The sequence below is a fragment of the Calidris pugnax genome, unplaced genomic scaffold, assembly GCF_001431845.1.
Source record: "Calidris pugnax isolate Ruff unplaced genomic scaffold, ASM143184v1 scaffold41, whole genome shotgun sequence".
Classification (NCBI taxonomy): Eukaryota; Metazoa; Chordata; class Aves; order Charadriiformes; family Scolopacidae; genus Calidris; species Calidris pugnax.
The window spans coordinates 23,023,999-23,047,566 of NW_015094509.1; the positions used below are offsets into that span (position 1 = coordinate 23,023,999).

At 38.6% G+C, this 23,568-nt stretch overlaps 1 protein-coding gene across 5 annotated transcripts in view; it reads left to right on the forward strand.

The window, feature by feature from the left end:
• Positions 1-1,753: 1,753 nt before the first annotated feature.
• The window catches only part of EFR3A (EFR3 homolog A), a 76,861-nt gene continuing 55,046 nt past the window's right edge, over positions 1,754-23,568 (forward strand). The window contains exons 1-4 of one of the 5 annotated variants that reach the window (XM_014965488.1): positions 6,606-6,787; positions 6,887-6,940; positions 12,850-12,939; positions 22,445-22,718. In XM_014965488.1, the coding sequence (XP_014820974.1) occupies positions 22,628-22,718 (91 nt within the window). In that variant the 5' untranslated portion in view covers positions 6,606-6,787; positions 6,887-6,940; positions 12,850-12,939; positions 22,445-22,627. Of the gene's footprint in view, positions 1,952-6,605; positions 6,788-6,886; positions 6,941-12,849; positions 12,940-22,444; positions 22,719-23,568 lie in introns of those variants that run through there. The other 4 variants (XM_014965487.1, XM_014965485.1, XM_014965489.1 and 1 more) reach the window with 4 other exon arrangements.

The window sequence follows — 23,568 nt, forward strand, 5'->3', positions numbered from 1 at the left end:
CTTTGAACTAAAGCTGGAACTGCCATGATGAGTTAAGAGCATGATAATTTATTTGTATTTTTGTCTGATGAAAAATTTATTAAAACTTCGTTTTACATTTCAGAGAACTAAGAGGGTTATTATCACCAGCTATATATAAATGACAAAGGACAAATGTAGCTATACAGAATTTTGCAGTGCTGACCACTGTTGGCTGAAACGTTAATAAATTGCACTCTGATCCCAACAGGTTAAGCTTTATAAGCAGTGACTCAATACGCATATCTACGGAAGGCAGACTGTTCACTTTTTGTTATTACTTTCATTACATTAGGCCCCAAGAGTTAAAAAAACATAAACTGCATTTCAGAAATCATATAAACAAATAAGAAGGATTATAGTTTCCTCTTTTAACTCCCCCAGTTGCACCCTCATGTGATAGTCTTGCCGGTTTTCCCAAATTAACATATGTTTTGGATCCTGCTGAAAACTGCGAGACATGGAGACATCTCACCTCCCCAGTTTCGCACTTTTAGGGATTATTTTCAAGGAACACAAGTCAGAAACACTGATCCTGTTTCTATTATTGGTGAAAGGAAGGAAAATGGATCCAAAAAGGGTAAGAAAATGAAATGCTTGCTTTTCACCAGATGTAAGATCAGCAGACCTGAAGTCAGTGAAATACATGAACTCAAATGTGGAGAATACTCAGCTGTGGATGCATCCACCTGACTTGACAGTTGGATGGCTTCCTTCAAAAGGATCTATCTGCAACAGGGAGTAAACTTTTCAGACTTCCCCTTGCCTGTGTAGAAAATCAGGCACCAAGCATGAGCTTTTGAAGCTGGCACTATTATTTTGAGGAAAACGGATTAAGAGATTACACTGCCTTGGATCAGGAGCTGTTTCACGTGATTTCCATTGGGGTTATTCATCGCTGTCTGCACACAGCTGAAGGCTGGTCTCGGTCAAGACACCAAGCCCAGCCCGTCCAGGCCAGCCCCTTCTTTCAGTCCCTGGGTAACTGGAGCCCAGCACAACCACAGCTCCTTCCCGCTGCCCAGTTCTGTCTAATAATGGCAGAAACACACAGCCAGGCCACAGATCCCAAGAAAATCCTGGATGCCCCATCCTTGGAGGTGTTCAAGGCCAGGCTGGGTGGGCCTTTGAGCAACCTGCTCTAGTGGGAGGTGTCCCTGCCCAGGGCAGGGGGTTGGAACTCGATGATCTTTGAAGTCCCTTCCAACCCAAATCATTCTGTGGTCTTAAGAGCTTCTGCCCCACACTGTTGTGGGGTCCAACTTTGAATTCGCACTGTTTAACGCAAGAAACACCTGCCCTTCACCGAGGGCACCGCCTTTCCTCACACACACCTCCCCTCAGAACCACCCCGCCACAGGAACAGGAAGGTTTTAGCGGCAGCACAGCCAAAACTCCCTCAGAAGGAGAATCCCCATCAAGGCCTCGCCTCACCCGGGCTACCCCAGCGGCTGCCCGAGGCCTCTCGGAGCTGCGGCCCCCGCCGGACAGGGCTGAACCCTCCGGCACCGCCATAACACCCCGCCGCCTTGTCCCGCACACAGCGGGAAGGCGCCCGCGAGGCGGGGGCGGGGCCCGCGCGGTGGGGCGGGGCCCAGAGGGCGAGGCGATCTGGCCCCGCCCCTCTGCCGCCGGCCGGCCTGAGCCGCAAGGGCTGCCGGAAGTTGTGTCCGCCCGCGGGGCCCCTCGCCCTCCGCCCGACCGGGGCAACCCCTCGCCCCCAGGGCGACCGAGCGGCCTCCGGGGTGCTCTTTCCTCCGCCCTGACGCCTTGCTGTTGCTTGTGTTTCTTTGGAGGGATGCGTGGAAAGAGGAAGGCGGCGCGACCTCTCATAGAACTACAGCTCCCGGCGTGCATTGCGCCGCGGGCAGCATTAGCGGGGGGGTGGGGGGAAAGATGGCGGCCGGTCAAGCGAGCCGGAGAGGTGGCTGAGGTGAGTCTGCGGCAGCCAGGAAGCGCTTCCTTTACTTGTCTTCACATTCGTAGCCGTCTCCTTTTCCCCGTTGTTCCCCTCCCTTCCCTGCTCTCCAGGGACGGGGAGGCGGCGGCAGTAGGCGGGCGCTGAGGGGAGCGGCGGGAGGGAGCCCTCAGGGCGGCGGGAGGGAGTGAGGAGGAAAAGCCGCTGGACGTGGCCTCAGCCCGGAGGGGCCCCGGTGGGCGCTGCTGAACGCCGTTGCCGGCGGGCAGGCTCCCGCCCTTCATCCGGGCGGGCTCCCCTCCACAAAAGCTGTCCCGGGAGGCTTGTGGTAACGAGCGGGACCCCCCCCGGCCTTCCCCAGGAGAGGACCTGGGGTCCTATGGCCCTTGAGTGGTGCCTGCTCGACGCTTCTCCGGAGGTAGGGGCCTTCAATGAGGCCATCAGAGGTCAAAACCTGGTTGTCAGTTGTCAGCCGTGTCCGGTGTGGTCAGGCATCCCTGTGGTATCAGTCTGAAAGCAAGGAAGTGTCAGAGGACTCTGGCTTTGGGACTTCCCCAAGCTGGTTGTCTTCAAATGGACCGTAACACAGCGAGGTATTGCTAAGCATTAACCAAACACTATGCAAATTTGCAAAAGGACTACACTGTGAGCTTCATCTTTTACTGTAAAGTTAATTGTGCAGCATGGAGCTGTACTTTAGATAATTGAGGTGTAGGTTCACAAATCCTGTTACGGAGAACTAATTTAGTACAACTTCGATTTCGTTAAGCTGAAGACATCTAGGGAGGTATCCCGTGGTACTTTGACCTCAGATACTAGGAAGGAAAGATCCTGGTACAGAGTGAGAGTTCTCTGTGCTCTGTTGGAGAACTGGTAGAAAAGCCTGTAACTCAGAACCAGAGTTTTAATTCCCGTATCAAAATCAAGGTGTTATACTTTGTAAAGCTACATTGGATGTTTGCTGTGCAAACTGAGTAGGTAAGCTAAAACCAGAGTAACAGCCAAGGCTTTGGGAAGGTATAGGTAATCTACTCTCTGAAGACTTTGTAATATATTCAAAATAATTTGAAACGTTTTCTTAAGTAACTGTAGTATTTAGGGCATCTTGCTGGAAGACTCAGTCTTAAAGGAGTGGTAAAATTTCCCTGACAAATTGGTGGCTTGGGATTGTAATGCCCTAATAAGTGTAAAGTCTTACACATAATTTTTTATTTAAGTGTTTTAATAACACTTTCACTATTTGTTTAAAAAAATGGTGCTAGAATGGGATTAAATTCTCATTCGGGAAAAAATTACGAAAAAGGTAATTAGAATACAGCTTGCAATTGAACAACTGTTTTAAAGTTAAATATTTACATTTGGCATCCTGTTGTGAAAATATTTGCGGTTGATGCTGAACTGTAACTTCTTTCCACTTCTGATTCAAACTTGTGCAGGAGAAAAGAATAAACAAATTTTATGTTACATGCAAGTGGAAGGAGGCATTAGAATACGAATCAGACTTGGCAATTGAACTTCAGGTATAATGAACAGGGATTGTACTTCTAATGATGAAAAGTAAATCATAGTTTACTTTTAGAATGTTAGAAACAGCTTTGGTTGGTATCAGCGACCTTTAACTGCCCAGTCTAACTCTGTAACGAGTAATTATTGTAAAATTACTGTGTTATTTTTAAACAAAGCAAGTCATTTTTTCTATAATTGGAATAGAGCAAAAACCATTTGTCTGATGGATTTTTAACCCACCACTGGCAACCTGTGTGCCTAGGCATGGGGGCATTGCTTTCAGTTTTGCCAGGGAGATGGATGTTGGGTTAAACTAGCCTTTGAGATGGTGGGAAGGGTTGCTAATGAACACTTAGTTAATGTGCAGGGTTTTTCTTGGCCTAAAACCATCTGCTCTTAGAATTCTCTCAGGTGAGCCAGGACAAATGGCCTTTGAGATGGGCTTGTTTAGGTGAACTCTCTTGGGTGAGAGAATAGGGTGGCCTTATTAGTACAGCCAGACTCATGTGTGGCGTTGCTTCTCTACCTGAGAAAGCTAAGCCAAAATGAAGTCAGGTACAGAATTGTGCTGTGGTATAAAAATCCATTTTATATTGCATGTTTTGGGTCCTGGAAATTGTAGTTGGAGGCTGTCTATATTTAGGGATGAGCGTGTGACTTATTAATCTTGCATTGCATTGGCCATTTGCCTACCCTCAAAACTAAAGGCACTGATTAATTTTTCAAATAGGAAATATGAGTGGGGGACCAAATGATGTAAAAACTTAATGCGCAGTGTATTTTTAACTTTTCAGCTCGTGCCTGCCCAGCCTGGGTTGCCTGGCTGTCAGAGGTCCTTAAACCTGTACTCTTCTTTGGCTTAATGTGGAGGAATGGATAGGTGCCCAGATGGCAATTTCATTTTGAATACTCAAAATCAAGTTAATCATTTATAGTGTTACATAATAGAATAACATAATGGTGGATTTACTGAAAGAAAATACAAAACCTTAGGTATGTTGACTTCTGTTTCTTTACTTGTAGCACAAAGGTATGTACATTTTTCCATTTTAGATTTTTTGCAGAAGGGAAAAAGATGTCTGCTCTTCTGGTTGGCTTTCGGTGCCATTTATGGAATCTCATGATAATTAGAAATAGTTTCTGCTTATAAACTATCCTTTAATTTCAGATCCCAGGTTATTTTAAGTGATGACAAAAATATCACATGTAAGCATATAACTGGAGGAAGAAGATGATCAGAACTAATAAGTAGAACAAAGTGTATTTTTATTTCTGTGATACTGCTGCCTGAATCTGACAGAACAATAAATTGACCATGGATTTCCTTATCCTAGCCAAATTGTGTAGAATCTCCTTAAAACTAAACTGAATTTTTTTTGTTAAGAAAAATGACCCTTATGAGTCATACAAGTGTTGATCTGCCTTTTGAGGTACATTCACTAGCATTGTACTTTGATTATAATTCTGCTTAGATTGTCTATTATATTCTTAGGAAAACCAAATAACTTAGTCCTCTGTAGAGAAGTAGATGCGACTCTTATTTACCTCTTTAAAATCCAGGAGTCAGCTGCTTTGGTGCAGGAGACGTTGTATAGGTACATAACACCCTTAACTTGCTTCTGGTGATCTGTCAAATATCACAAAATTATATGGAAAATGTTAAACAGTAAGTGTTAGACTATTGAGGAAAACTAAGTTATATCTCATGGTGTGCTATCTCTCTTTTTTTAATTGCGGCCAAGTTCTACTTTATCAAATTCTGGATTTCCCCCCCCCGCCTCTTGATATGTAAAATTTAATTCAGTGACAAACAGCAGAGCAGACTCATGGTGGGAAGCTTCTTAATTTATTTTACTTCTACTGTAAGAGATCAGCATCTGTTTGCCCTAGGCGTAATGAGCCTGTGACTGAACACTTTATGGAGAGGAAATTGTGTCGTCTGTTCTGCCTGTAGAAGCCAGGCCACCTCCATATTGAATTTTTGGTTTTGTTACAGATGATTTAATGATTAAAAATCCAGTGAAATATTTAAAAATAAAACCAAAAATCTTCGATTTGAACACCTCATTTGCTTATACAATTTTTCTAGTAATTCCTGCATTCATTTCTTCTAAGGTTAGTTAACTTTACTAGCAGTAACAGTGATAATGTTCTAGCAAAATTTATTGAATTCCTGATTGCTAATGATGGCCAGTAAAATATTCTGAGTCTCTGGCTCTTGACTTACTTGAGCCTCTCATCCAGCTCTTTGCATTTTTATGTTCTGTTGGTAAATCTGTCTTCTGTAATCTCTCAGCTAAATTCTTAACTGCACTCTAAATTGGAGATTTCAGTCTTCCATTTGTCTGTTGAACATCACAATCCACTGAACATGTTTCCTTTATAAAAAATTATGCTGCTTCTAAACTCTGTCCTTGGAGAGGGACATACAGCTTTCTAATAGGATAGGATATTTTAAATAAATTACTTTGAATCGCTATTTTTAATCTCGGTTTCTATCAGCAAATTGGAGCCTTTGATTGAAATACATAAACGATGAGAAAAAAGTTTATTTTTAGCAACTATGAACATTGCTTTAGTGTGTGATCATTAACCATATTTTGTGACCAAAAGAAATATTTATTCTCCCATTTTCAGTGTCTGGGATTGTAGTTTTTTGGTGTTCATATAAAAACAACTATTAGCTGGATTTTTTAAATTTGAATTTTTTATATTATCTTTTAAAATAGCAACACAGTATTTTTAACTGGTTTTTTTTATTATTATTTGTGAAAAGGCATATTTCTAGGGAGGTTGTGTTTGGCAGTTAATAAAACCCAAATGCAGTGATTTAATATAGAAAAATCTTCAATTGATTTGTGTCTTAATACTAATTAATTCAGTGGTAGATCAGGGTTTTTTTAATCCCCAAAATAGGTTGTTGTAATTTAAATGAAGTTAATTGTATGAAAATACCTAATTGCATCAAAAAATCCTTTGAGCAGCTATTTTTTATAGTAACTTGCTCTCTGGTTTAAAATCTATGTTTTTTGATACTGCAAGAAAAATGTCATATGTGGATTTTTCAGCGTCATTTTTCTCTGTATGGAGCAGAGATCTTTCCCAGGAATTTTAACGGAGTAGTGCTGTGATTTACATTTGAAGTGGAAGGATCCTGTAAGGTTGTACACCATTTAGCAGCATCAGCAGTGGCAGTTCAAAAAGTCATCCCAATAAACACACAGAAGAATGTTTGAAGAACAGAATGACTAGATTTCAAGAACTGGAAAAAACTACATATAGTCTGGTCAGATAAAATGGTATCTGGGTTTCTGTGGTAACAGCCTCTGTGATACTGGAGCTGACGTATGTGACTTTGGCTCTTTCTGCTTAAGTTTCTGCGTCTGTTTGCCTGTTAATTGTCTAAAGCTGTTGTCTTGACTTATTTTTTTATTTTTGTTATAGCTTATTTTATCTTTGCAAAATTGAAGACAGATTCCTGCTTAACCATGCCTGGCAGTAAGTATTGTTACCTTAAATATGTTAAGACAGTATTTAGGGGTATTTACTTTTGCAATATTTTCTTTGTGGGCTAAAGATTCTGCCTAAATTAAAATGGAATAAAGCCAAATTATGATACTTACTGTCAATTTTAAGATATTTAAGATCTCATTATTGTCCAGCCTCTGCTTTTGTAGATCTCTGTGATTTTCAAAGGAACCTAATATGTGCTCTGCATTTTCCATTTCACTAAGAGGTTCACAGTTTAACATTGATGAATTTTGTGATTTAAAGTACGTTCTGAAATAGCTGTATGCAGGAAAGAAAAAGATATTCCGATATAGCTAAAATCCTAGCTTTGGAAAATTTACAAATACTGTTGTCAGAAGAATTACTATGTGGGATATAAAGTAATAAGACTTTTGACATTCAGAGTTAAATGAGATTTTGACATTTCTAAGTATGAAGTTATTTACCTCGAAGAGTAGCAAATGTCTCTAACACAAAGGCTCAAATTACATTAAAATTTATATTAAAAATTTCAAGTAATTTTTTTTTTTTCCATTTTGTATTTAGAGAAATCCTGCATAGTCTCTAGTAAAGTTACTAACAGCAGTCTTTAGGTAAAGCAGACTGCTTTATCCAGAGGATAAAGAAGTCTTCATAAAATCCCAGTATCGATCACATTGAGTGATCTTTAATTATAGGTTTGCAATGAGTTTCACAAATGTTTAACTTCATGATGAAATGTTTGAGCATTTATTTTTTACTTTTTTGCAGTGACTTAATATTTGTTGTAAGCTGTGACTTCTGGGTACTTAAAAATGTCCTACAGTAATTCTAGGTTTTGTGTTACATGGTCACACACAAATGGCTATTCTATAATTATGAAAATACTTTGATATTTTGTGTTGTTTGAACCACTCTCATGTAAAATACCTTACTGTAAGTATTTAGGTGTTTCCTGCTTTTGTGGTAAATAGTTAAAATTATTCATCCACATAGACATGACATTTTGTAACAAACCATGTATGTATTATGTTGTATATTTACATGAGAAGCAGCTGACATAAATCGTTCCAACTGGACTCAAGTTCAACTTTGGTAATGCAATGAACTCCTGCTGTGTTTAGTACAATTAAGGCCTCTATCGTGACACTCACTTTTGCTATGAAGGAGTATGTGCTTTTTTAAACAGTTAAACTGGAAAAGTAAGATTTATTTTTTTTTTTCTAAACCAGGTATGTTTGTTTCAGGGTCATTATTAACACTCTTTACCCTAATGTCTGTAGAGTCTGCATTACCACAGAGTCGGATGGAACTTGAAGGAGACCAAACCAACTGGTTGCAATGTTTGTCTGTAGTGGGATATTCAGAACTATGCAGCCATTTATTTCTTTTCTGTGTATATTTGGTGGGTTTTTTTAAGTGTGTGGGTAAAGGGAAGGTAACTTAACAGATGTGTGTGTATGGTAATTCTTACAAAATAACAGTAGTTTTTTAATATTTTCCTTGCAAAAATTGTGGTGAAGGAGAACTATGGGTATATTTTAATGCAAGCAAGCATCACCTTATGGCTAGTTGAATATTTTATGAATGTGCTTTGGGACAGCCTTCAAGACTTCAACTTCGTTGCACGTGAAAGGGAAAGCTTCTGCCTGCTAATTTAGGCTGCTTTAGAGATTCCACAGGATTCTTTTCAGAGCATATTGGTGAAACAGGTTGCTACTACTGCTTAGTGTTACTTTGAAATCTTAAAGCATTTATCTCTGAAATCTGAAAAGCTCCGTTGTTTGTAAAGGCTGAGATTTTTTTTTTTATTTTTTTTTCACATGGAGTTCTCTCATCCCACACATCAAGAAGTCTCTTGAGCATCCTTTGGAATAAAATGTGGAAAAGACTGGTAGAGTGAAATAATTTCCAAAAATGTTTTCTATCATGAGAGTTATTTATAAACAAAGTAGAATAATAGTATCTAGTTAAAAGGAAAGTTTGATGGAGTTTTTAGGTCATACCCACCAACTCCCTCTTCCAGTGCTGTGCTGCTTGCTGTCCTGAGTCTCTCTCTCAGTTCCTGGCAATATTTTTACCTCTTTTTTTTGCCGTACAGTAGTTAGGGAATGTCTAGGTCTAAAAGTTGTGGTTTGGAAGGTCAGGAGAGGCCAAGATACTGGTATTAGGGAAAGACTGGACAGGAAGACCTAATTAAGTCTTTCTGGAGACTTTAGCTGTTACTAGAGATGCTTTAGAAGTCAGCCTTGGAGTTGATGTACGTGAAACCTTCACAGGACAATATACTTCTTATCGTCCTCGATATTAACTGTCCAAAACCAGGCATGTAGTCAGACCTGGCATGTGCCATTGAGCAGGAGAGAGATGAACGCAGGGAGTTTACCGAAGGTAACGTTCTTCTCGTTTAACCTCATCTCAGCCATGTGGGGGATGTTTCTGCAGTAGTTGTTTGTTACATATTAGATTATCCAATTTTCTATTGATGTTGCTGTTTAGTAATCCCATTTAAGAATATGGGGAAATAGTGCTGCATTGAGTCCTTAATGAAACAATATTAAGGTTTTAGTCCCAGTGCAGTAATAGCCCATAAGTACAAAATTTTCAATCTACTCTCTTTATCATAAGGTGTAGAAGTGCTTGGTTTTGACTAGCCATGGTGTGGCTTTTGTACTGACATCTAGTCTGTAGTGGAAGTGTAATGCTCAGTAATTGCTGCAGCACTTGTAGGATCCTTGCCAAAGCATTGGTTTCCCTTATATTATCTGTAGCTATAACTTTTATGTGGAGCTCCTCTTGTGCAAATACCATGGACGTTGATGCAAGATACTGTGTCTTCATCTGAAGTTGAAAATGCAAGTTCTGAAATGTTGAGAAAGTAAATGTGTTTTCTTACTGCTAATATAATACAGTAGGATTCGATCGGTTTGAGCTGCAGCTATTTGATTAACTGATTTAGCTGTTCCTTATCACAAAGAAACCGTGGATTAAAAGATTAATTAGTCCTTTTATTTAAAAACAAAAGCAAAGAACTTGTAACCAGATAGCCTTTGCAGTATGGTTTTTTCATTTGTCACAAATTTGCTCTCAATTTCCTATTCAATCATTTGTACAGATCATTTCATTTAACATACTTGTGTTATGGAACATGGGTGTGTTTTGGTAGGTTTTTTTCGTTGGCTGCATTTGGATTGAAATGATACTAATGTTTCTGTTGAGGAAAAAAACATTGCTAAATCCTTCATCAAAACATTTGTTTAAGACTCTCTTCTTTTTGGACATTATGTTCCAGATATTCACACTTAATCAGATGCTTGAAACACAGTTTGGTAGATAATGAGTTTTTTTCAGAAACAGCTAACCTACTTACTGGCTGTATTCCCTGACTTCAATTAAATATTTAACTTAAAGGTAGATTTTATACCTAAGGAAATTGCTTGGACTAGAAAAATTATGTGTGATATAGATGAGAACACCTGCTGACTGCAAGAGTATATTTTACTTTTGACAGCTATGTGTGTGAATTTTTTTTTCTTGTTGTTCTTTTCTCTTCTTCTTATGCCATTTACATACCTAATTATATCTTTGATTTTCAAGGTTTTGTTAATAATAATGATTGTTATGTTAAACTGATTATAGTGGCTGATTAGCAGGTCCTTGTAAGACTGATTCTAACATGTAAATTAAGAGAGCAAATAAATAAAAATAAGGATTTTGACAAATGTAATTGTCCCACATTCTTCCCTTGGATTACTGCTGTGGAATTTAGAAATATGAACATCTCCTATGCTATTCTGTCAAATACTGGTCAGGTAGAAAGAGAGCACTCTGATTTAAGTGCAAGAATCAGTTAAGTGAAAAATCTTCCATGATTTGGCCTGTTCTTGGTTACAGTGAAGTGACTTGTTTTGGTAACTTCAAAACACTTCTCCAAGTACGCTCAATGCATTAATTGCTTCTCATTAAACCATGTAACATTTTGTTTCCTTGGCTTTCCAGACACCATGTGGCTTTTTGCCAGTTGTCTTTGCAGAGACAACTAGTCTGCAGTTGGTGTGTTCTGGTGGCTTCCCTGGTTTGTGGGAGAGGAAAGTAAATGAAGATAGAACAGTTGAATAGCGATTGTCTTTTTGTTTGTTTTTGCTTTTGTTCAAGGATGTTACTTCTCTCAGTTAAGTTGCTTCATGGTCTTTAAACAAACAAACAATCCACCCTTCCCCCCAAAACCAAAAAAAGCACAACAAACTTTTAAAATCAGAATTTTCTTTTTGAATAGAGCTTCCTTGCCAAGTGTAGGAAGGAAAACAGCACTTGAAATGGAATTTGAAATGAGTGAATTCTTAACTCTTATTTAATGTTCTTAATGCATTTTAAGAGGCAGATAATCCCCTCGTTTTGGGTTTCTTCCCTCAACTTTTGGGAATTCATTTATTTGTCTTTTGCAATTCTAGTTTTTATTCTGTATATAATAAGTAAGTAATAACAAGATTCTTAATGAGAAGGAAATATTTATTTCCCTGCAAAATACAGTTCTAAAATACCCAGGGTGGCTAGAGATATATTCCTAAATCAGTCTATATAAATATTTCATGGGCTAAGTATTCTAACGTTTTTAGAGAAAATTGAGCCATAGTTCTAATTAATAACTTTCTGCACTCTTTCTGCCTAGTATACTTTTTTTCCTCATCTGGAGCATGTTTCTCATGTACCCTTGATACTTTAAAACCCTAAATGGGGCCTTCCACTTAATGAAGCAGTTTTTGTAATTGCTTTAATTTATTTTATATGCAGTAGAAACCCTATTTGTTTTCTGGCATATTGTTGACCACTTAGAATGGTGTTAATATAAATACATTATAATCCTATATAATTTTCATATTTTGGCTATTACAGAATGAGGGAGTATCTCAAACCATTGTCTGCTGCTCCATTCTAGTACCTTAGAGGATGAGAAACACAAGCAGCCCTGTATGAAGTCCATCTTTCAGCTCCTAACCCAACCAACACAGGAAGTTGAAAAACAGGGAACGTCGTGGATTGAGCTGCCTTTGGCAGTTTTCCATTTGCTAGACCGAGGCCAGTAAAGGAAAAGAACCGTATTTCAGAATATCTGTAACTATTATAATACTATGGCCACAAAATATATAATGGATTCTTTACATAATAATATACAATAAATGCTTTCAGTATGTAAACTCTTAGATGCAGATATTTTCATCTGGTTTTTAGGTGATTGTCTTTTCTATACTGAAAAGAAAAAGTAGTAACTTCTCCAGAGATACCCATTGATTAAGCTAAGAACAAAAACTCCAGAAACTTGTAGCTGGAAAACTGTAGCTTTTTGTACATCTGTTTATTTCACTCATGATACTCGAAGCAACTTTGCGTGCTGCTGGTGGCTTTCGTATTCTTTAATGAATCTGCGTGGTTTTCTTTAAGATTTGTTATTTTTGAACAAGTGTTCATTTTGTTGTTTTCTGTCAGCTGTTAGTTCTTTCTATGTACGAATCCAAACCCCATTTGGGAAAGTTAATGTTTAGGAGCAGTTCCATAGAAAGTGCAAATCACTTGTATTAACACATTGCAACTAACTAGTAATATCATGAACATTATTCCTCCTTTCATTACTTCCATTTGTTTTGGAACACGCTTCAGTATAGCCAAGAAATGAACAATTTTGTCTTATCCATTTCTTGTCAAGACCAGAAGAATTTATTTTTTCAGCTGCCGTAATTTATGTGTGCATAATCTGGACATGTAACATAGGAAATCAAATGCTTTAGAGGGTAACTTAATTCTGTCCCCATCAAAGCCTTTATGTGCTTTTAAACTATACATGGACAGTTCACCAAATGTTGAAACGCAGCTTAATAGTTTTTCAGGTTTTATTAAAATATGGCTGTCGTTGTTATTTGCAGAAATCACTTTGCAACTGGTTTTCCTGTCAGTCGATTAACCTTCATGTGCAGCATTGTTTGCTATTGATTTCTCGATCATGGGACGAAAGGGTAAGGAGGCTCCTGCTGATCATGCATGCAAGTGTCCCATTTTTTTTATGCATGTCAACAAAGAAAAATTGATTTTTGGGAGGGGGGGTTAAGTTTTCCACTGTGTGATTAAAAATGCATGTCTGTGGAAAGACTGGGGTAAATTGCTTTTAAAAATATGTTGCTTTTCCCTTTACATGGTACGTGAATTCTTAATGAGATACGTGAACTTTTTCTCCCATTATTGATGGCTCATAACCCCAGTAAAATTTGATTTGTGTCCCCAGTAACCCCCAACTCTAGAGAATTGGGTAACTTGTGAATTGCTGAAGATGGAAGTGAGCTGTGTACATGACTCTTGGATTTCAAAGACTGTTATTTCATTTCTAGAAAGGTGAATCATTCAAGATTAGTTCATGCAGGTATTAGACAGAAATGAGTAGAAAGTTGGAGTATTAAAAAAAAGATGAATGAGACTCTTCCTCATTTACTCACTTGTAGATTTCAACTAATGATCATGTTAAAAGGTGAGAAAAGTTCCGGATTTTGTTATTTTAAAGGTGCTTAGCTGAACAGCCAAAGTCCTGCTTGGTGCTGTATTCTGGAGTGTGTGTCTATGAATATACTAGCAAATTCTGATGTGTTCAAGGCAATGGCATTTGACACGCTGGTAACCATGCTGGCTTCAACAGTGCAAGCCTTCTGGTAGAATAGAAGCCATGTAGAGGTCAGTATGAGTTTTTCTAACATAAGGGGCATGTCATTATTGTTTACATTTCAAAGGTTAAAACAGTTATAGAATTCCTGTCTTGCACAGGTATATTTAAGAATCTTAAGACTAGCAAGTAATTTGTAAACTAGGAAAGTTCTTAATATGCCTAAGTACAAAATATAAAAAGCAAATTAGTTTTCTTCAACGGAAGTTGAAATCAGTAAATGTATTTGTGTACTGCAAATATTGCAGTAGTGTGACTTGCATGCTTTTAATTCAGAGCAAACAGGTTTCATTGTCAGTAAAGAACTGTCTAGTCTTTGGTAATTGTGCAAATAACTGAGCTCATGAAATGAATGCTGCTGAAGTACTGCTATTTTGTGTTTAAGAACTTTGGCTTCTTTCAAATATTGAATTGTTTTTCTAAACTAGAAACGTGGCAGTAAGAACTAATCTTTTGTAAAGACATGCTAAATCCCCAACAATTATGTGAGAAAAGGTAAATATTTGATTTCAAAATAAACATTTTTTTTTAGTTCTTTTTAAATTCAATGGCTTTTTAAAAAATAGATTTATACCATGTAAAGTCTGAGTAGAATTGTAGACCCCAAAATTTTAAAAAATAGCTGATGTCTTTATAACTCAGCCTTCCTTTTCATATCCAACTTGAGATCTGTTAAAGGTCTCAGTCCTTTCATTTTCAAGAAGAGCACAACTGTGATTCTGAACTATGTACTTGGACACGTTACAGTATTTTGCTGATTAAGGTCTGTACTTTAACTTGAAATGGGCAGCCCAAGTATTTAATTGTGCCTTGATGCTTACTCATTCCTTAGTAAGGGAACGAGTAAGGAATTTCAAACTAACACGTGGCCGTGTTGTTATACTAAAACAGTTCTCTTTCCTGATACTTTTGTAAAGCTGTTAGTATGTAAGAAAACCTGTAAAGATAAATTTTCAGAGATATTTTGTTGGTCACCTGTAGTTCTAACAAATACAAAATAATTTATGTGATTAAAATAGATTGTCGTTTTCATTAAACTAGAACATAACTGTTTAAAGCTTAGAAAAGGATTTTGAGATGCTGACATCCTACTTGTAAACTTTCTTAGTAATAAAATATCAATAGTTACTAAAGTATAATTGGTCTGGATCTGATGTGTTTGAGCGTCTGATATGATTAGCAGAGTTCTCTTGTCTTGTAATAAATGCAGTGCAGGCTGGATCTTCAAAATTGACCAAACGTTATTTTTTCAAATTTAATCTGGTGTTGGAATTGCAGCGTAGTGAGAAGCACTTATTTGGGGAAGAACGCTTGCACTGCTGTAGAAACAGAATCACAGAATCTTCTAGGTTGGAAGGGACCTTAAAGATCATCTTGTCCAACCATCAACCTAACTGACAAAAATAGACACCCACACAACAAACAAGGAGCATCATCACTAAACCATACCTCCCAGCACTACACCAATGAGTCTCTGTAGCCACAGATGTCCTGTCTGGTTTCTCCAAAGCTGGGACACCGAAGACTTACTGATTAACTGTATGTGTGCATGTATCACTGCTACTAAAGCTGTCCATCTCCCAGACTGAACAGTTTGGTGGCAGCAGCTAAGGGACATAAGTAGCCTTTAGGTACTAAAGAAGCACAGAAGAGCAATCAGCTGCGTGTGTTCCTTTTGTACTCTGTGGCTGATTAGAAATTACAAGAAGGGGCAAACTGCTTTTTAATTATCTGCAATATGTGGTTCTACACAGACGTGTTCTACCCTTAAATCTCACTGTTTTGGAGAAGAGAAGACATTTTAAAGTTTTTTAACTGCAGCTTTTCAGTTATTCTGGGAAACCTGAGTCCAAACTGGAACACTTTTTAGAACTAAGGGACAGATAACAACCACAAAGATATAGGAGGAGGTTTTCTTAGTGTAACTTCTGTCTTTCATGTCTGTGTTTAAAAATGTTAATATTGAAAAGTTGTTGCGTGAACTTCTGCTTGACCGTTGTAGCACAAACCTGTTCTTCATGAAGGCAGGATGAAGTAGGTAAGGCTGTCTGCAGAGAAAAGCAAGTGTGTGTATAACTGAGAGAGTGGGCAGCTCTGTGGTACTGTTCTTGATAAAATGTAAAGAGTTTTTTTCAAACTTTTTATTCCAAATTATTTTAATATTCTTCTTCACATGTCCGAATTGCAATATGACATTTTGTAAGTACTTTCCGTGAAAATTAATGGGCAGGTAGGTATAGACACAAAGAGGGTACTTAATTGAAAATTGGTGAGACTCGAATAAGAATTTGAGATCTTAAGCTTATTATGTATGTTGTGTGACTGGTTTTCAAAGTAACGTTACAGTATTTTTGTTTAGCATTTTATTTTTCAATAATTTTTTATTTTATTTTATTTTATTTTTTACCTCATGAGGTTCAATGAGGAAAAGTGCAGGATCCTGCACCTGGGGAAGAAGAATGTTAGGCATCAATACAGGTTAGGCATGGACCTGCTGGAGACAAGCTCTGAAGAAAAGGATCTGGGGGTCCTGGTGAACAACAAAATGACAATGAGCAAACAGTGTGCTCTTGTGGCCAGGAGGGCCAACGGAATCGTGGGCTGCATAGGGAAGAGTGTGGCCAGCAGGTCAAGGGAAGTCATTCTCCCCCTCTACTCTGCACTGGTGAGGCCACAACTGGAGTACTGCGTCCAGTTCTGGGCTCCCCAGTTCAAGAGGGACAGGGAACTACTGGAAAGAGTCCAGCGTAGGGCTACAAAGATGATTCAAGGACTGGAGCATCTCCCTTATGAGGAGAGGCTGAAAGAGCTGGGACTCTTTAGTCTGGAGAAGAGAAGGCTGAGGGGAGACCTTATTAATGCTTACAAGTATCTCAAGGGCGGGCTGAGGGAGGAGGGAACCAGACTCTTTTCAGTAGTTGCCAATGAGAGGACAAGGGGCAATGGGCACAAGTTGGAACATAAAGGGTTCCACTTGAATATGAGGAAGAACTTTTTCATGGTGAGGGTGACGGAGCCCTGGAACAGGCTGCCCAGGGAGGTTGTGGAGTCCCCTTCTTTGGAGATTTTCCAAGACCCGCCTGGATGCTCCTGAGTAACATGCTCTGACAAGCTCTGGGTGGTCCTGCTTCAGCAGGGGAGTTGGATGTTGCTTTTTATGTACCATGTGTTTGGGGGGGGATAAAATTCATGTAATGTGGAATTGAATTACTTCTATGCAGAAAGTATTCTTTCTAAGCAGGAAATGTTTTTCAAAATTTTTTTAATTCAGTGTATGTGTACTGAAGTCTGTAGCTGAATGCGCTCAAATGACATTAAGACTTAGTTTTGAAGCTCTGGCCATGCTTATGTTATCATTTGGTGTGTTTTAATAGCAAAATTAATATCAAGATCAGCACACTCTTACATGTCTTATATACAGTTCAGTGGTTTACTCTGAAGTAGTTAAAACCTCGTTCCCTGAGCTAAACCTTCCCACTGCATTGGCTTTGAGGCTTCCAGAAAGGAGGCCTGTGAACCTTTGTTTCCTTCTCATCAGGACTTTTAAACGTGACACATATGCTGTTTTTCACTCACAGAAGGCTTCTTATGCCTAATTCTCCTTCATGAAGCAATTTAAGTGACAATGAGGTACCCACTCCCTGATTTACTTCAGCTCTGCATTACGCCATTGGGGAGGAGTGCAGAATTTAATCCTCCCAGCCTGTGGTCAGAGGATGCCTGTGGTAAAGGAATGACACAACTGTTCTGAGCATCCTTTCCTCTGAGGAAATAGGTGGGCAGCAGCGTAAGATTCTGGGAGTTGTTATCAAGGCAGCAGTGTTCTTTCCCTGTGGACTGGATCAAGAAAACAAGCTGCATTGGCTTAAGAAAATGGAAAAAGTAGCAATGATCAGGAAACTTCTTAATGCTTCTCTGCATTCAAATTTTTCAATGCACTAAGTTTCAGTGTTTATCACCCTGAGAAGGCTTGCAACCGTGGACACTTGCTGACCACGGTTACTCGTTGGTTTGAAGTGAGCCTGTCTTCTATAGGGCAGGTGGTGGTCAAGGTTTACCAGTGCCATCCTTCAAGCTCTCTTCAAATAGTACAAATGTGTAGTAGTAGTAAAATCTTGACGCTGTTCCATCTGTTGCTTGGTGTAGGAAAGCCACAGCTTCAGAAAGAGAAGAGTCTGCTGTGTAGTACAGCAGCAAGGTAGATCTTTAGACATTCTGCCAATTTTCTCATGTGTCAGGAGTCATTCCAGTTTCTTTCGTGGCTCTGACCTTGGAATCAAGACATCTGCTGAAAGGTGTTCTAAGAGATGCCAAGTAATCCATAAGTGCTACTGCTGTAAACCTGAGGCTTTAAATGTACCCTTAATTGTAACATTACCACATTTACAGTGGGAGCTCATATAATTTGCAACAGCACTGTGAGATGGTTGGCTTTGCTTTAGCCCCTACTTAATAGACCATCAACACACCGTGTCCTAACGCCCTGCCTAGAGCTGTACCCAGACCCGTGATCTTGTCGCAGCTTCCTCTTGGTGCTGCCTTCTTCCCATCCCCTCTCATCCTCAGAGCACACACATATACCAAGGGTGTTGCTTTAAGGGCAATGGCTTAATCCACATAAATTCCTGTAGCAAAACAGAGCAGCAAGTGTGCAAACAATGAAGTAACTTTGTTCCTTGCTGGGACTGAGGGCTGTGTCCTGTAATCTGTGAAAAAATCCAATGGGAAACGGAGTGTGGAAAATCTGGTTTAGAGCTTTTAAAGCTAGACCTGGCACAGAGAAAGTCCCTGTCTGCTGTCTGCATTGCTGCCCTGTGCTAGGCCTGGGAAGAGAAGGTCTGGCCACCTTGAGCATCTGGGGGGGATTCTGTAGCCTGGGCTAAAGTAGCAGTCACCAAAGCTTATTGAATCATTTCGCCAAGTATATGTATTTTTACCTCTAGTTAGCCAACCTGCTGACCAGAAGTGTGGTTTGAAGGCTCCAGAGGGAGACAGTGGCCCTTTTGGAATAGTTTTGCTACTGGCATCCGTCAAGAACTGCTTGTTATCAACCCCTGGCCACCCTGGAGATAGGCTAAGGGTTGCTACTTGGCCTGTTACCTTTCAACCATACCTTCCATGGTGTCTTTCTTCTCCTTCAAGCGCAATGTGCATCTCAGTCCTGAGGTGCTTCATCATCTGTAGAATGGTCTTCTGTGCTAGAAGTTGCTCCCTGCCTACAGCAATGTGGGAACGAGGTGGTAGGGGAGGTGAAGGTGAAGCCAGACCTTGAGCAGGATGGTTTGTCTGGTATTGGGAGCTTCTTTCCATGCCAGGGTCATCGCTGTGCTGGGGAGCCTTCATTCTTCTGTACCCACTGGTCTTGGGAGGAGTCAGGCATTGGGACAGGGAGAGACGTATCAAAGTCTTTGTGTTAAGTAGAGAGAGTAGGAGGAGGCAGCTGCGATATTGTCAATCCTTCTTTACTTTTTTATTCCAAATTAAATAGTGGGTAAAGGTACCTGCTGACTCAGTGTGTTACTGGATGTGGCCATTAAGTACATTGGGATTTTATCAGTGTTTGTAATGAATCTGCTCCATTCTTTATTACTGCTCTGGATGGAGTAATAATATCAGTTCATGTGCTTCATAGAGTACACAAACCACCTCGAGTCTCCTTTTCCCCCCTTCTCCTTTAATCCAGTACTTTGCTTATGTCCCCGTTTTTCACTGATTTATGAAATCAGAATTTGTTTAGAAATTGGAGTATCATAACATAAAACCTCTTTTTTTTTTTCCCTCCTCTGGGTTTATTGCCTAGAACTCATTTCCTGACTGCAAACCCAATATTGAAAGCAAGAATAAAAGCTGGACTTTACATATTATTATTTTTTTTACCATGAACAGTTATTAGAGCCAGCTGTGATGGAGAGGGGTCAAGGAGGTTTGTGTAGATCTGTCTTTCCAGCTGTCTACTGAAGTCAGAGTGACAAAATTTCCTTTTGGGGTTGCTTTAGTGATGAGAAGAAATGACCGTTTTATGGCCAGCTTAACAGAAAGATAAATAAGGACAAGAACCGAGAAGCAAAATTCATAATAAGCTGTGGAGCTTCTTTCACTGGAACCAGTGTAATATTAGACATTCTTAATGCTGTATTAAAAATAGAGAGTGCTGGTACTACTGAGAGAGGAAAGGAGGAGGCGGTGTTGAAGAGAACAGAAATGAGCAAGTAAAACAAAGTTACTCTGTGAAAACAACAAAGGTGGGAGAAAGAAGAGAGTCTGGAAACATTGCAGGCGGGGGAACTTGTGAAAAAGAATGCAACCAGAGAACTTGATGTAATGGAAAACTTCCTTTTAACGGATTAGAAGTCTTTAAAAGGCACTGTCCCAACGATAATATCTTCCCCAGGGATTTGTTTTAATTGCTAATGGTTCTGAAAAGAATACTTCATTGAAGGAGCTTAGTGGTAGGCCTTATTTGACTAGATTGTTGGGTTAGTTGCTTATTTTTCCCTTTCTTACTAGTAGCTTGACATATGTTGTCACTTCTTACTTTCACAAAAAGCTTATATTCAAATTATTTTTGCAGGCTTTTCACTGTAGCATGCTATGCATCTCCCCATGTTGATTCAAGTATAGAACAACACACCTTGAAGTCGTATCGCACCAAAACAAGCTTTATAATTAGCTGTACAGCTTTACTGTAAGAATAATTTCTTGGGAGAATGTTGTTTGGTTCTTTTTATTATTTTTTTTAATTTGTTTCAAATTAACTGAGCACCACAATAGTTTTAAAAATAAATGTAGAATTGCCAAACCTAAGTAGTAAATGGAATTTTCCACATTGGGTCTTACTGAGATTTTAAAGTCATGGGGGTCTGAAGTTGGCATCGGGATGAATATTGTGTTCTCAAGACAGAAATTTCACTGTGTGGACATTTTCTGTGCTGTGTTTTGGTGGAGCGAGGTTAGAAACCAGCTGTTTAGAAGTCAAGTAGCAGTAGGGTGGGAGGTGGAGGAGAGGCTTGGCTGGGGATGGGACTTCAAGCTGTCCAAATGACAAGTCCTCTGCTCTCTCTGGGAGTGTGTTACAGGGACGTGCAATGGCTGATGAGCACGTCCTTACAGCAGCTGTTCTTTTTATAGCAGCTTGAATAATATTTTTAATTAGCTCCCTTATATGGTCAGAATAATTGTCTTGTTCCAAAATATTTGATCCGTTTTCTTTTTATAGTTGAAGGGGAATGGCCTTGAAAACAGTTTTAGTTCTGAATTAAATGCATCAGCTGATGTTAACAGTATAGCTACTATAACTATATATATGTAACCGTGTATAGCTAGTGTAGTTCTTCAAGTGATGCTTTATGCATTTTTCTCTGGATATTTGAAAGAAATTTGTTTTCATTTATATTTCTTATCTTAGATACAGGAAAATAAGTTAAAGTTTAATGTATAGAAGTGAAGTACTCAATTTTTATGTAGTAATATTTAAATACATTGAGCAAGCAAATGTAAGTTTAATATTGCTCACTTTCCTGATAGTAGCAAAACACGCATTTATCTGTAGATTTGAATTTTTATGATAATTATACTATTTTTTATAGAATAGGATATTATTTTTTTAATGAATCTTGGAAGATAAACAACGAAGATATTAATGACTATATTCAAGCTTCGGACATAATAAAAATATTCAGTGAGTGAACATGAAGTCTTCATTCAGGTTGATAATATTCTGCAAACAGTAGACAACAACAGTAGGCAGCATTAAAAATTCTGGCAGAAATTCTTGCATTAGACAAGTCATACGATCCATTTCTTTTCTGTTTTACTGGGGTTTAATAAAGGGGAAAATAATCTGTCAATTTTAATCTTAATGGGCAGAACTTGGTGTTTATGTTTAAAGCCAGCTTGAAGGTTTTGGGCTTCTGTAGTTTTTATGAGTAAGATATAGCAGTGAATATTCAGTCAAACTCATTTGAGGTTAAACTTTCTTGTAATGTGTATTTTTCTAATTCACACTGTAGGGTTTCTTTAGTAAACTATGTGGTGATAGTTTCTGTGCAGCTCAGGTTTTTTGCTGAATTCATTTGCCAGTAAACGCTCGTTTATTAGCACTAATTGCTGAAGTCTAGGCTTGGTGCAGAATTGTTATTCAGTAGAAATTATTAGTTATGAGTTTATTAAAAACAGTCCTTTATAATTTACAGGGTTTATTAAAATACCTATATGAAAATCTTGGATTTGTGTTACCCAAGTGGAGGTAATGTAGGAATTAAAATGATAAAATGATGAGAAGTAATGGGAAGCCAGAAAGTAACTCGAGAATCGTTTAACTCAAAATTGATTCTCTACCTGATGTCTCATAATCTTTGTGAGTAAGGATGTTATGGATTTTAATTGTGTAATCCTTGCTGCTTAAATTCTGAAGTATTATTAGAGATAATGTTAATTTCATTAACCTATTAAGTTTCAAAGTGCTTCTTTAATCTTGGAGATCAACTCTTCTGTTTAAGAAGCCTTTTTGGTCAGCAGTCTGACTTAACTTTTTTTCTGGCTGTTCTTCAGCAAGATCAAGTGAGTATGTTTTGCTGAAATATTTATCACTCTGCAGGGGTATGTGGCAGCTGACTGAAAGTAGCTTATTTTTTTTTCTGAAACTCTACTGATATTTTGCATCTAGTCACAGAAATAATGAACTGTGTGTTCTGGGGAAGTTGAAGTAATGAAACTGTCTCTGTGCAGTTTCATCCTATGAGCTGTGAATCACACGTTGACAATGTACCTTTTATTCTTTTCTCTTTTCTTGTGCCTGGCCTCCTTAACAGAATTTGATACTGAAGTTTTTCACGTGTTTGGTGGCTTTATGTAGATGTCACGGAGCTAATCAGATAAGCTTACAGTGTCGCAGAGCCCTCGCGTGAAGCAACTGCTTCTGTGCTCGTGTGAGAGAGCAAATTGCTGGAAAAAGGAGAGAGAAAGAGTACCCGGGGAGTGAAATCATAGCCAGGATGAGGCAGTATGTTCAAGTTCCAACTGTTGAGCAAGAAAAAACCTATGATTATAATTCTGCTTTTGAACCAAGACCATGTATGTGTTTGGGTAGGTGAAATTACCGTTTTCTGATAACGTGGACTGTTTCTTCTTACTGCTATTGTGTAGAATAAGTGTGTGTAAAAAGAAGTACCTGTGCAGCTGGTGAAGGTGTACAGTCTGAGCATGTAAAATGCATACTATAGGACTCCTTTAGCAGAAGAGAACATGCATGTTTGAACTTGGAAAATCCCACTACTGAAAAAGTAAATAATAAGTATTTTTAAACCTTTTACGTTGACTGTAGTGTAACAATGTGAACTTCTCTGTAGGTACTGCTTTAGCCTTTATGTTTACTATAAAATGACGTAAAGATGTCTTCAAGGGGGAGACCATTAAAATGCAAATTTTTGCCTGACACTGAAAGGGAATTGTCATAGGATTTTTCATCGATAAACCTGCATAAAACGGAACAAGATATTTTCACCTGGCTTAGTGACTGCGTTCTGTAGACCTACAAAACAGCTTATTTGCGTGAAGCGAGTGTATTTGTTTGGACCAACTTTTCTCTGGGTTAAATTTGTATCCAAGAAATAGAGAATCCATTTTCAATTGCTCAGCTTCTATCCATCTTTTACAAATTCATCTTTTCTGGTCTACATAGTGAAACATTCCTAGCTTTTGTTTTATTTTTTTAAGTTCAATTTATTTTTAATGTATTTTTTGCTAGGACTTGATTTTTGTGTACAGTTTGTTTTGTTTTTTTTTTATATCCATACATTTTTTAAACCTATTCCTATCTTTTCCTTAACCCTTCCTGTTATATCAAAACACTGAGCAATGGTTAATAGTTTTTTTCCAGAAAATCTGTCTCATGACTATTAATTGTTTTGTGGTTTTGCTTTTGGCTTTATTTTTT